This window comes from Cornus florida, unplaced genomic scaffold (genome assembly GCF_030987335.1).
Source record: "Cornus florida cultivar Cherokee Brave unplaced genomic scaffold, ASM3098733v1 CherokeeBrave_3.0.0_Hap2_Chr10, whole genome shotgun sequence".
NCBI lineage: Eukaryota > Viridiplantae > Streptophyta > Magnoliopsida > Cornales > Cornaceae > Cornus > Cornus florida.
Window position 1 is genome coordinate 67,577,169 of NW_026775580.1, and position 11,530 is coordinate 67,588,698.

The 11,530-nt window shown below is 37.2% G+C and overlaps 2 protein-coding genes and 1 pseudogene across 2 annotated transcripts; 1 reads left to right on the plus strand and 2 right to left on the minus strand.

Annotated features, from left to right (window-relative positions):
* The first annotated feature begins 233 nt into the window (after positions 1-233).
* LOC132277771 (NAC transcription factor 32-like) lies at positions 234-2,415 on the plus strand. The gene is made up of 3 exons (XM_059779620.1): positions 234-534; positions 1,442-1,722; positions 1,852-2,415. The coding sequence occupies exons 1-3, from the start codon at positions 234-236 to the stop codon at positions 2,413-2,415; spliced, it is 1,146 nt and encodes a 381-aa protein (XP_059635603.1).
* A 609-nt stretch (positions 2,416-3,024) lies between these two features.
* On the minus strand, positions 3,025-4,827 carry LOC132279115 (pollen-specific leucine-rich repeat extensin-like protein 3). The gene has a single exon (XM_059781043.1). The coding sequence runs from the start codon at positions 4,775-4,777 to the stop codon at positions 3,209-3,211; it is 1,569 nt and encodes a 522-aa protein (XP_059637026.1). The 5' UTR covers positions 4,778-4,827; the 3' UTR covers positions 3,025-3,208.
* A 5,623-nt stretch (positions 4,828-10,450) lies between these two features.
* Positions 10,451-10,549, minus strand: LOC132280417 (small nucleolar RNA R71; annotated as a pseudogene).
* Positions 10,550-11,530: the final 981 nt, after the last annotated feature.

Consider the following 11,530-nt stretch of genomic DNA (forward strand, 5'->3'; position numbering starts at 1 on the left):
ATATATGCAAACTTAAGTTAACGAATATAAACGAGCCTAGAAATCGGGCTCAAGTTGACTTATTTGCTCAACGAACCAGCCCATTGATATTTGCAACCCTAATTCTATATGTATATATATCTATCCATCCATCTCACGCAACAAAGTTGAACCTGATGAAGCATTAACTCTCTCTCTCTCTCACGCCCTCTCCGTGTTTGTGGGAATTCTTCCATTCTCCGAGTCCTACGTCAATGCAGAACCAAGTGATCAGACAAAGTGGCAGTCCAAGAAGTCAACCGCAACTATTAAACAGTACTGCAAGAAGTCAACAAGAACAACGTCCTAATTCATTTTTGATCAACGAGGACATTAATGGTGGTGATGATGAACATGGTGGTGATTTAGATTCTTTTCCACCTGGTTATCGTTTTCGGCCTTATGATGAAGAGCTGGTCGAATATTACTTGAGAAGAAAAGTGAAGAACCTAATCTTACCGCCCAACAGGATCCACGAAGTCGATTTCTATAGATACACTCCGGATGAACTTGCAGGTTTATATCTATACATATATATTTATTTATTTTTTGCCATAGATTATATATATGTTTTAGTTTTATTTGCTTTTAATTCATAAATCTTGAAACAAGAATATATGGTTAATTTTTTAGGAATAGATCTGATTAATTAATTATTGTTAATATTAGGTTGCTTACTTTCTACGTATCTAATTTTGGTGTTTATTTATTTATTTAATTTTTGTTGTCTGTCATGTAACACTAGTACTTTTAGGTTCTCAATCTTTTCTTATGTTTGATTATATGTTTAGTTTTCTTCTTTTTAATAAATCTTGAAACCTGTATCGATGGTTAATTTATTAGATTGATTTCTATATATCTAATTTTTGGTGTTTATTTATTATTTATTATTTTTTAAGTTCATGTTTCAATTTGTTATACTACGTACAGTTATAGTATTTTATTGTTTTTCTCATATTTTCATTATGATCATAAATTTGCTCGCAGTGTGCATATTATCAGTTTCGTTGGATTTTTATTGTAGATTTTTTTATAGTGGTTTTAGTTCATAGTGGTTTTAGGGTTTTATAATGGTTTTTAGGATTTTTATAGTGGTTTTAGGGTTTCATAGTGGTTTTAGGTTTATAGTGGTTTTTAGGATTTTATAGACTATACACACACACACACATATATAACAGAAATTAAAAAAGAAAAAAAAGTAGTAACCTTTTTATTGCTATTAACGTCCTTGAACATTTTTTTTTTCTTTTTCTTTTGCTCTAATTGAAGGTGTCTCCTTCAACTTCTTCATGTTCCATTTTCTGTGACATGGGCTTTTGTGATATCGTAGTCTTCAAATTAATTATGTTCTCTCTCCCTCACTCACACACGCGCGCGTACGTTATGTATAATTTTAACATGCATGCATTTTTCAAATTAACAGTGAATTACCAAGCTCAAGGAGAAAAGGAATGGTATTTTTTCACACAAAGAGACAGAAAGTATCCAAATGGAAAAAGACCAAATAGGACTGCAGGGAATGGATTCTGGAGGGCAACATCTGCTGATAAGGTTGTCAAGTTTAATGGCCGCAAAATTGGAAATAGAAAGGCATTGGCATTCTACCAAGGAAATGCTCAAAACAAAAACAAAACATCGTGGCTTATGCAAGAATTTACATTATATAGTCCTTCCACTACTCAAAGGGAACAAAATAACTCAAGGGTACGTGTATATATATGCATAACTATCTCAATATGTTTTTGTCTGTCCATATACATATATCTATATATATATATATATATATATATTTTGATTAAGCTTCATACACTTATCTTTCTTAATTTCTTTCAGCTTGATGAATGGGTTTTATGCAAGATTTACAAGAAGGAAAAAGACAGAAATCGAAATCACGACAATATTGAACAACCAATCATGAGAGCAACATCTGAAGAAACTGAGTCTGAGCCCACTGAAATGGACACGGATCATTACAGTGGAATAAATGAAGACATTGAACAACCCATGATCATAAGCTCAGCTGGAAACAACTCCACTGCATTGACATCTGAAGAAACAGTTGCTGAAATGGATAATATGGCAAATTTCAACACCTATGGTACTTGTGCATTTGGTTTTGATCAGCCTCTCCAAACCACACAATTTCTTGATTCTCTTAGCTTTGATCAGTTCAACAATCACCAAAGTTATTATGCAGAGCTTCTCGAAAATTGTTTTGATCAGCCTCTCCAAACCACACAAGTTCTTGATTCTGTTAGCTTTGATCAGTTCAACAATCCCCAAAGTAATTTTGCAGAGCCTCTCCAAAATTGTCTGGATCACGGACTTACGGAGGATTTGTCATCACTATTGGAGGATCCTTGCCTTGAGCCATCTCTTCATGATGTATTTCCTTGATGATGAGACTGACAAGCCCTGGTGGGGTGATATCTTTAGTGGTTCAGTTGCAACTTTTTAATGCATATATTGGGTTTTTACGTACTTCAAACGAAATTTTTGTTACCATATATTTGTTGCTTTGCAATTTTGTCATTTCTCTATATATAAGTTATATAGCTGCTGTACTTGTTGAAGGGAATTATCTCTGTTCATCAAATAATTTGGGTCAACTTATTCAACCAACAATTAATGTATTAAGTAAATGAGTTGAATTTGAACTTGTCCTGACTCGTGGTTTTGATTCTTAAATGCTGTCTTATATGTTTTATTTATAATTGTTGTAGGTTTCATAATTATTTATTCATAACATAAGTAACAAAATATAAAGGGAAAATTTTTATATAATTCATTTTAAGAGCTCAAGAGTCGAGCTTGAGCTCATCATGAATCACTTTTATTAGTAGTATAGATATATATAATTATATGGAGCAAAAGCAAAGCAATCCCATCTTATATGAAAGCTAAGGATTGAGCATGTACCAACAAGATCCCATAAATGGCTCATCTAATGTGTTGATTTGCTCTATTCACACATCATCAATAATAATCAATCAAAAACAATCAACAGAGAAAACAGAGTATTCCAAATACAATATCAATCTTTAATATCACAGTTACATTTTGTTGCTCGTGCCTTTTGATGTATAAATTACTGAACAAGAAAGCTCTATCATCACCAACCATATGTAGTTGTGTAGGGCAACATTGTGAAAAGGTAGGAGGAGGAAGTGATCAAAACTGCACCATATATTTAGGTATAGCCTGGGATACTTGGTGGAGGTGGTGATGGGTAGGTGGCTCCGATGATAGGTGGCAGAATAAATTCATCTGCTGGCGCAGGTGGGAGGTTTACAGATGGAGATGGTGGTGGTGGAGGTTTAACTTGTGGTGGCGGGGAAAATTGGACTGGTGGTGGGGGAGAGTAGACAACAGGAGGTGGTGATTGCGGCTTCGGGGTTGGTGGGGGAGACTGGACAGGAGGTGGTGGTTGTGGCTTTGGAGTTGGTGGCGGTGACTGTGGAGCCGGTGGTGGCTGTGCCTTTGGAGCCGGTGGTGGTTGTGGCTTTGGAGTTGGTGGTGGTGACTGTGGAGCCGGTGGTGGCTGTGGCTTTTCGACCACAGGGAACTGTGGTTTACTACACAACTTGACCTTACTGCAATCAACTGGCTTGTTCACAACCTCAGCGCATGTTTGTTGGGACTTTTGCTTGGGACGAGCAGGCACACAATTGTTTGTGTCATCAATAAAAATGTCCTTTCTTGATGTTGGGTCACACCCATTGTCCTCACCATTAAAGAAGTTATTAGCAAAATTGAAGCTCTTCAAGGTAGGCAAGCGGCAAATGTTGTCCATCGCCACACCTGTTAAATTGTTGTTGGAGAGGTCCAATTTCTCAACATTCTTGAGATTGGACAAACTCTTAGGCAATATACCAGTAAACATGTTTGATGAAAAACTGATGACCTTAGCCTTCATATTTCCAACCTCTGGTGGCAAACAACCTTGAAGCCCACTGTTGGAGATGATGAGTTCGTCGAGGTTTGGCATGTTGATAATGCCAGCAGGAATACAGCCGCAGAAGTTGTTGTTGGCCATCACCAAAACGGACACCGTGGAGTTGCCAATGTTTTCAGGAATGCTAGACGAGAATCGATTGTGGTTCAAGAACAAGGCATCAAGAGGCATATGGAAGAGGTCATGAGGCAAGTCGCCCTCAAAGTTATTGTACCTAAGATCAAGGTACTTGAGCTGTTTCAAGGTGGTAACAATGCTCGGGAATTGGCCAACAAGCCTGTTGTTGCTAACATCAAGCTCGTGCAAAAGGGTAAGCTTGGAGATTGTATCAGGGATGATCCCACAAAACCTGTTAGAGTTAATGTGGAAGACCGCGAGGTCAGTCAGAAGCCCCAATTCAGCTGGGAGGTATCCGGCAATGTCAGCATGGTTGAGATCAATTCCGGCCACGACAGTGAGCTTCGGATCATCTGGAGCCTGTGCACAAAACACACCTTGATATTTGCACACATCTCCACCTACCCAATTGCTAGTAAAGTTCTTAGGGTCGGAGTAGATGGCCTGCTTCTTCCAAGATTGTAGCGCGATGTAGGCATTCTTAAGCCTAGAATTGGGAAATGTGATATTGTATTCGAAATAAGGCTTGTAATCTCCGCGAGGCACTTCACCGTAGTTGCCTAACGCTAAGAGCTGGTGACGAGCAATGGTGGATGCTTCGCCATCAGAGAGAGCCAAAGAAAAGGAAGAGAAAGAAGAGGAGAGAAGAATAGATAGCAAAATGAGGCAACCTGGGGGGGCCTTCATCTTGAGACCTATTATTGGGAATGTCACTCAACCATGAAGAGCCCCCTAGGCTGCTGCTTATAGGAGCTGGAAGGAGATGTGACCTTGAGGGGGTTGTTATATTGCGGGGAAAAGCCAGAGAAGCCAATGGCCATCTGAGAGGCTCTCCACAAAACTCTCTATAGTTTGTTAAATACCACTAAATTTATTATGAATTTTTCTATGCATTTGCTATATTTGGAGAGACAATGTCTTGTAATGGAAGCCCATAGATTGATTGGTCTAGTTTTGTTCCCTAATTATGCATTTGAGCTTCAAGTACGGAGTAATGATATCCAATTTTATCACACCATGTCTTTGACTCAGAGTGGATTTCTTATATTAGGATACCCAAATTTTTTTTTTTTTTGTGGAAGATAAAAAAATAACAATAATAATAAAATGATACCTAAAAGTTTGAGGTTTTTTTTTTTTGGAAGGCTATTTTTGTGCTTATTCAAGCATTCTATTTTATTTTTTAAATTCTAAGTGTATGGATTAAGTAGTCAAGCACTTTCAAATTACATTGAAATTGATGACTTCTAAAGTTAAATCCATTTGCTTTATACTTTTATGTTATAGAGCACACCAAAAAGAAAAGAAAAGAAAAAATTGAGTATTATTGGCTTTAAACTAGGTAAAATTGAAACTATTTTATTTATTTTTGACTCGCACGCACTGTCTTTATTGAAATTGATAATGTATTGCCAATGTCATCAAGCAGTCATTCACTAGGTAATGAAGGGAGTCGGACTCAAAAGGGTACTAATCCTATTAAATCTCTTCGTCGCAAGAACGACTCCTTCCATTACCTCGGGAATGACTACTTGATGACATTGGCACTACATTATCAACCATCTTACGTTTCTTCTTTGATGAATTGCGTCCAACATCATCGTCAGCATCACGTAAAGAATCAAGGGCAACTTCGTCAGAACTGTCCGGTATGTTTTTCTTTGTCTGGCATTGGTCTTGAAGTTCCATCTTGAGTCTGACTCCTTCCATTACCTCGGGAATGACTGCTTGATGACATTGGCACTACATTATCAACCATCCTACGTTTCTTCTTTGATGAATTGCGTCCAACATCATCTTCAGCATCACGTAAAGAATCAAGGGCAACTTCATCAGAACAAACAGAGTACCTACTACTTTGTGCAGAGGGAGAAAAAGTTGATTGTGGTGAGTCTCCTCAAAGAATGCTTTGCTTTATGATACTGTACTATACTGCTAAGAACCTTATATTTTTTACCATGCTTCTTCCTCTTCTTAAAATCTAATTTATTACTTAATATTATATGGATATTCCATTTATGTAAACAAGCAGCTTTCTTTTTTTTTCCTTTTTCTATTTTATGGTTGGGGTGCATTTTTGAAATGCCAAAAATTTGTGATTCTATGTGGTTATGTTTTTGAGTTTTTAGAGAGTATACTCTTTTTTTTTTTTTTTTTTTTTTTTTTTTTTTTTCTTTATAAAATAATAATTCGTTTCTTTTGTTTAATTTATTAATGATTCAGATGCTAAACAAAGTCCCATCAGCAGAAATTTAGCCCGTTCTGTGCAACTTGTATCCAATAGAAGATCTGTAACTGAAGAGGAAAAGGAGAAGGCTCTGCAAATGGCGGTTGCATCCTCAACCGAGGAGATTTTCATAGTGGTTATGCGACCTTCACATGCATACAGGTCATTTCAAATGGTAAATTCCTTTCCTCTTCCTCCTTTTTAATTTAATTTAATTTTTTTTTTTTTCAGTTTGCTTAAACATCTAGATAGGAAGATTTTTGTTCGAGTATGCACAATAGTTCAACAACTACAAGATTGAACTTGTAACTGTTATCATTTGTCAAGGCTCTGCAGACAGTCCCTGCTGCATGGGATAGCAAGTTTCTCCAGCCTCAAAACCAAGGTGTGACTCTACGTGTCATAGAGAATACATGGCCGACCATATTTTATTCCAGAAACCGCAGCGTTGTACAAGCTGGTGGTTGGAAGGGTTTTGCTATTGAGAACAGCTTAGAAGAATTTGATGTGTGTCTGTTTAAGCTTTGCCAGTGAGAAAAGCGACGCTGTTGTCTTGGATGTTAGCATCTTCCGAGTTGTTGAAGACATAATTCAGCCAAAGCCATCTACCTCTCCCTCCTCAAGGCATGAAGAGCCGTCAAAGCATAGTAAGGGAAAATTAATCGAGGGCACCAATGCATGAGTTCATTGGTGGTAATTCGCACTATGCTTTACTCCTAAACTTGGTTATGAAATATTGCACATGACGGGAAGTTTCTGGACTGCATTTTTGTATGGATGTATTCTGCATTTTGACAATGCAGCATATGTTAAAATGTCTGTTAGACATATCTAATGTTACGATAATTTTGTCAAAATGTGTTGTGCATTAACAGAAGGCAAAAGATGTGTGTGTGTGTGTGTATATATATATTCCTGTCAACGTGTGTTTAATTTAAAATAATTTACGCATATTTTGTGTTGTGCTGAGTCGTGAGAGTTGTACTTATCATTGCAATGCATGAAGGGTCTATTTATATTGAGCGCTGAAAAATGCGTATTTAAACCCCTTAAGTTTAGGCATTCTAGTATCTTTATCTATCTTACTTTACCGTTTTAGATTGATTTCGTATTATTTCCATTTTCAGGCACTTATCCCAAAAAAAGCTAACTTAGCCAAATAAGAGCTTAATTGAAGCAATTCTGGGATTAAACAAAGAAAGGAACAAAGTGGAGAAAGAAAGAAGCAAATGAAGCCAAAGGTGGGAAGCAGCAAAGTTCGATCGATCCAACTTCAAGGTTTGATCGATCGAACACTGATCGATCTCAGTACTTCAAGATAGATCCAAACCTTGACCCAAAGCAGAAAGTCCAAAGTTCGATCGATCCAACACCATCCTTCGATCGATCGAACACTTTTGTCCTTATTCAAATGATTGATCTTATCCACAGCTGTCCACCCACTAACCACTTTTGTCCTTTTCCCAAAAATATCTCCCAAAATATTACGGATCCGTCTTTTCCCAAAAAGCTCAACCAGTTGGACCGATCCAGCCTCAGTTCGATAGATCTCAGCAAAATTCGATCGATCCAAGTTCAAGGTTCGATCGATCGAACTTCCTCCAGTGTGAAAAAGTTAAAAAGCCAGCTTGTTCAATCTATCCTCTATCCAATCATTAGAGAATATTCTTTGCTTGACCCCAGCTCATTTTGTGTGTCACTTGACCTACCTATAAAAGGAATATGATGCACTTTTTGAGATATATACAGTTCTAGGGATTATTCTCAAAGTAGGCAAGCTTTAGGGTAGAAGAAAAGAGGAGGAGGCTAGAGACACCATTTAGAGTTCTTCATCAACAATGAGCAGATTTCTTCCATGGAGTTAGCCCTTGAGGGTTGGAGCAACATCACTATGAGTGGTTAGACATCTTCTTGGGGCTAGAGTTAGCCCTAAGCATGCTTTCTTTATCTTAATCTTGTGTATTATTGAGGGATTAGTGTTATAATTAATGTTTTGACACTTTGATATATATAGATCTTGATTGTTCAATGATTTTTGTGGTTAAATGATTTCAATTGATCATTTCATTCTATCCATATGTCTATGTATGTTAGAATAGATGTTCATGTGCTTATCTCTAGATTTTATATTATTAATACATGTCTATGTGTATTGATGCTATAGATTTAGAGATTGTCAAAACATAGTGCTTAATGGAATGCTCTTGTGATTTTCTTGATGGTTCATACTTATTCCTTGATGGATTGTGCCTCTCCCCTAGTTTATTTTCATGCTAGTAGTGTAGTTGTAGTGTAGTATTAAATGGGAGGACAATCCATACTTGTTGTTTGATGATCCAAGCTTTTGAATGCAAGTAGCATATGTCTCTAACCTTGTGTTGTATTTGGATTGTGAGCTTAATGAAAGGATTAATGACTTGTTTTGATCTATTGTGCCTTTCACATGTTGTTTAGATAATATATGCTTTATTACTTAGATATATTGTGCCTTTCACATGATGTTTAGACAATACATGCTTAACTAGCCATCCTTGCTTGTTGAATTAACCAAACACACACACACACACACACCAATATTGCAACACACCATTTGCCCTCATTAGTCACTTGTCAATGGTATAGAAATGCATTACTTGGTGGTGATCTCTAAACCCCAAGACTCTTCTCTCTCTTATTTGTTTTTAGTTGCATTCTTTTGTTATCACTTAGTTTCATTTAGTTGCTCTCTAGTCTAATCAACCAACCAACCATTTGTTTGATCACTCGACCTACTAACCCTAATTGCGATGCCACAACCAAGTACGACTCCAATCCCTTGGGACGATCCCTACTCGCCCTAGCTATATTTATAATGAAAGGTAGAAGTGGCTTTTATAAATGTAAAACTCTTGGCCCTCGCTTTAAAATTCACACTCTCAAACTTGATGGTGTAGTGCGACGAGAACACCGGTCATGTTTTTGGCGCCGTTGCCGGGGATTAGGCAACGTCAGAATTGTGAATCAATTAGGATTAGTACTCTTTTGATCGTGTCTTTACTTTATTTTTATTTTTCTTTTTGCTTACTTATTGTGTGGTTCATCTTTGACTAGGTGCATTATTGGAGAGGAAGCAAGTAAAGGAGCATTTAAGTAAAGCAAAGAAAGTAAAAAGCTAAAAATTTGTTAAGCTAAGCTTTAAATTTGGAGTTGAAGTGCTAAAGGACCTTTGTGAGACTTTCTTTACCCAATCCCTTAGTTAAATCGTTGGCCCGCGTGGAGACTTTTTTTTTAATTATTCTTTACATCATTGTTGTTAGAGCATAGGAGTATGTGTTAAGTATTTGTGGAAGAAGTCTAATTGCATTGTTGTGAAGGCATAGTGTTTGTCATTCTTTGTGCTTGTTGTGTTTTGCATTGTGCATGCATGGACGTCGTTTATTGAGACCCACTCTTGTCCCTTTAGATTTGCATCTTGAATCCGTAGTTAGAAATCCTAGGGGAAGAGGAAGTTCAAATAGAACCAATCTGTCAATGGATGACCATAATGATAATCATGTTGAGGACCTTGGTCACATAGACCAACAAGGTATTCTTCATCCTAATGTGCACAATGAGAACATACAAGTACCATTTGGTATGCCTAGGCCATACATTCACCAACCACCACAACAACAAGGCCAAGCTCCATATGGAATACCAAGGCCAATGTATGCTCCACAACCTCACATCATCAATCAAGGAATTCAAAACCAAGGTGTTCATGTTGCACCTCAAGTAGTTAATCCACTTCTTGCTTTAAGAGACTATTATGTGCCTAATAAGTATAATGCACCTACATGCATCCAATTGCCTCCATTTAAAGTACATCATTATGAAATTAAGCCATAAACCATTCAAATGCTTCCTAACTATCATGGACTTCCAAGTGAAGAACCTTACAAGCATTTGGATGAGTTTCTTGAAGTATGTTCCACCGTAAAATATTCGGACATGCTGGAAGAGGTTTTAAGACTCAAACTTTTTCCATTCACCTTAAAAAACAAGGCAAAGTATTGGTTTAACAATCTTAGGCCTTTTTCAATCACTTCTTGGGCAGAAATACAACAAGAGTTCTTGAAGAAGTACTATCCGGTTTCTAAAACCAATGCCATGAAAACCTCAATTAGAGAATTTTCACATGGGGATGGAGAAACGTTTCATGAGGCATGGGAATGCTTTAATGAATTGCTTAGGAAGTGTCCACATCATGACATGCCCAAGTGGCAATTAGTTTAATATTTCTTTGAGAGCTTATCGGACAATTATAAGGGTATGGTTGATGCTTCCATGGGTGGCTCATACATTGATAGGCATGAGGATGACGTGTGGCGTCTTTATGAGAGCATGAGTGAAAATTCTTTGCATAGAACATTATCATCCAAGAATGGTAGAAATTCACAAGATAGGAAGAGTGTTGGCTTACATCAAGTCGACCATTCAAATGAAATAGCCGCCGGAATGAAGTCTTTATCTCAAATGTTTGATCAATTTTTGATTAACCAAAACTCGGCGAACCAAGTATCTTCCTTCCCTAACCATTCTCACCATGCATCAAATGAAACATGTATGACTTGTTCTAGTGTTCTTCATTCTACTTCTCATTGTCCTCACGGACAAGTGCAAAATGAACCTAATGAACAAGTCAATGCAACTTTTGTGAACCAATGGAACAATCCTTATGGTACTCATTATAATCCAAGTTGGAGGAATCATCCGAATTTCTCTTGGAAAAAATAAGGAGAGGGCTCAAACCCTTCCCAAGGTGGTTTTCAAGGGAAGTACATTCCACCTCCACTTTAAAACCAAGGATCCCAAGGTTATAAACCTTATCAATCACATGGGAATCAATTTGCTCATTCTCATTTTCCCAACCAATCTTATTCCCAAGGAAATACTAGAAGTCCCTCCTTTGAAGAAAAAGTTTTGAATGCTTTGGGCACTTTAGAGGCTAACACTCAATTGCTTCATTCTCACTCTCAATCTATTGTGAAGCTAGAAACCCAAGTAGGGTAAATAGCAAGCATTCTCAATGCAAAAGAGAAGGAAAAAATGCTTATCAATGTCCCACCTAAGCAACAATGTGTTGTGGAAACCCATTCCTCATCGGATGGCCACACCATTGAACATGTTAATGCGGTGACTACCTTGCAGAGTGGTAGGATTGTGGACAATCAAGTTAAAATGTCCAATGAAGA

Coding starts and splice junctions, on each gene's coding strand:
- LOC132277771 (XM_059779620.1), top strand. CDS start 234: ATGCAGAACCAAGTGATCAGACAAAGTGGCAGTCCAAGAAGTCAACCG. Junction 535..1,441: donor CACTCCGGATGAACTTGCAG/GTTTATATCTAT, acceptor TCAAATTAACAG/TGAATTACCAAGCTCAAGGA. Junction 1,723..1,851: donor GGGAACAAAATAACTCAAGG/GTACGTGTATAT, acceptor AATTTCTTTCAG/CTTGATGAATGGGTTTTATG.
- LOC132279115 (XM_059781043.1), bottom strand. CDS start 4,777: ATGAAGGCCCCCCCAGGTTGCCTCATTTTGCTATCTATTCTTCTCTCC.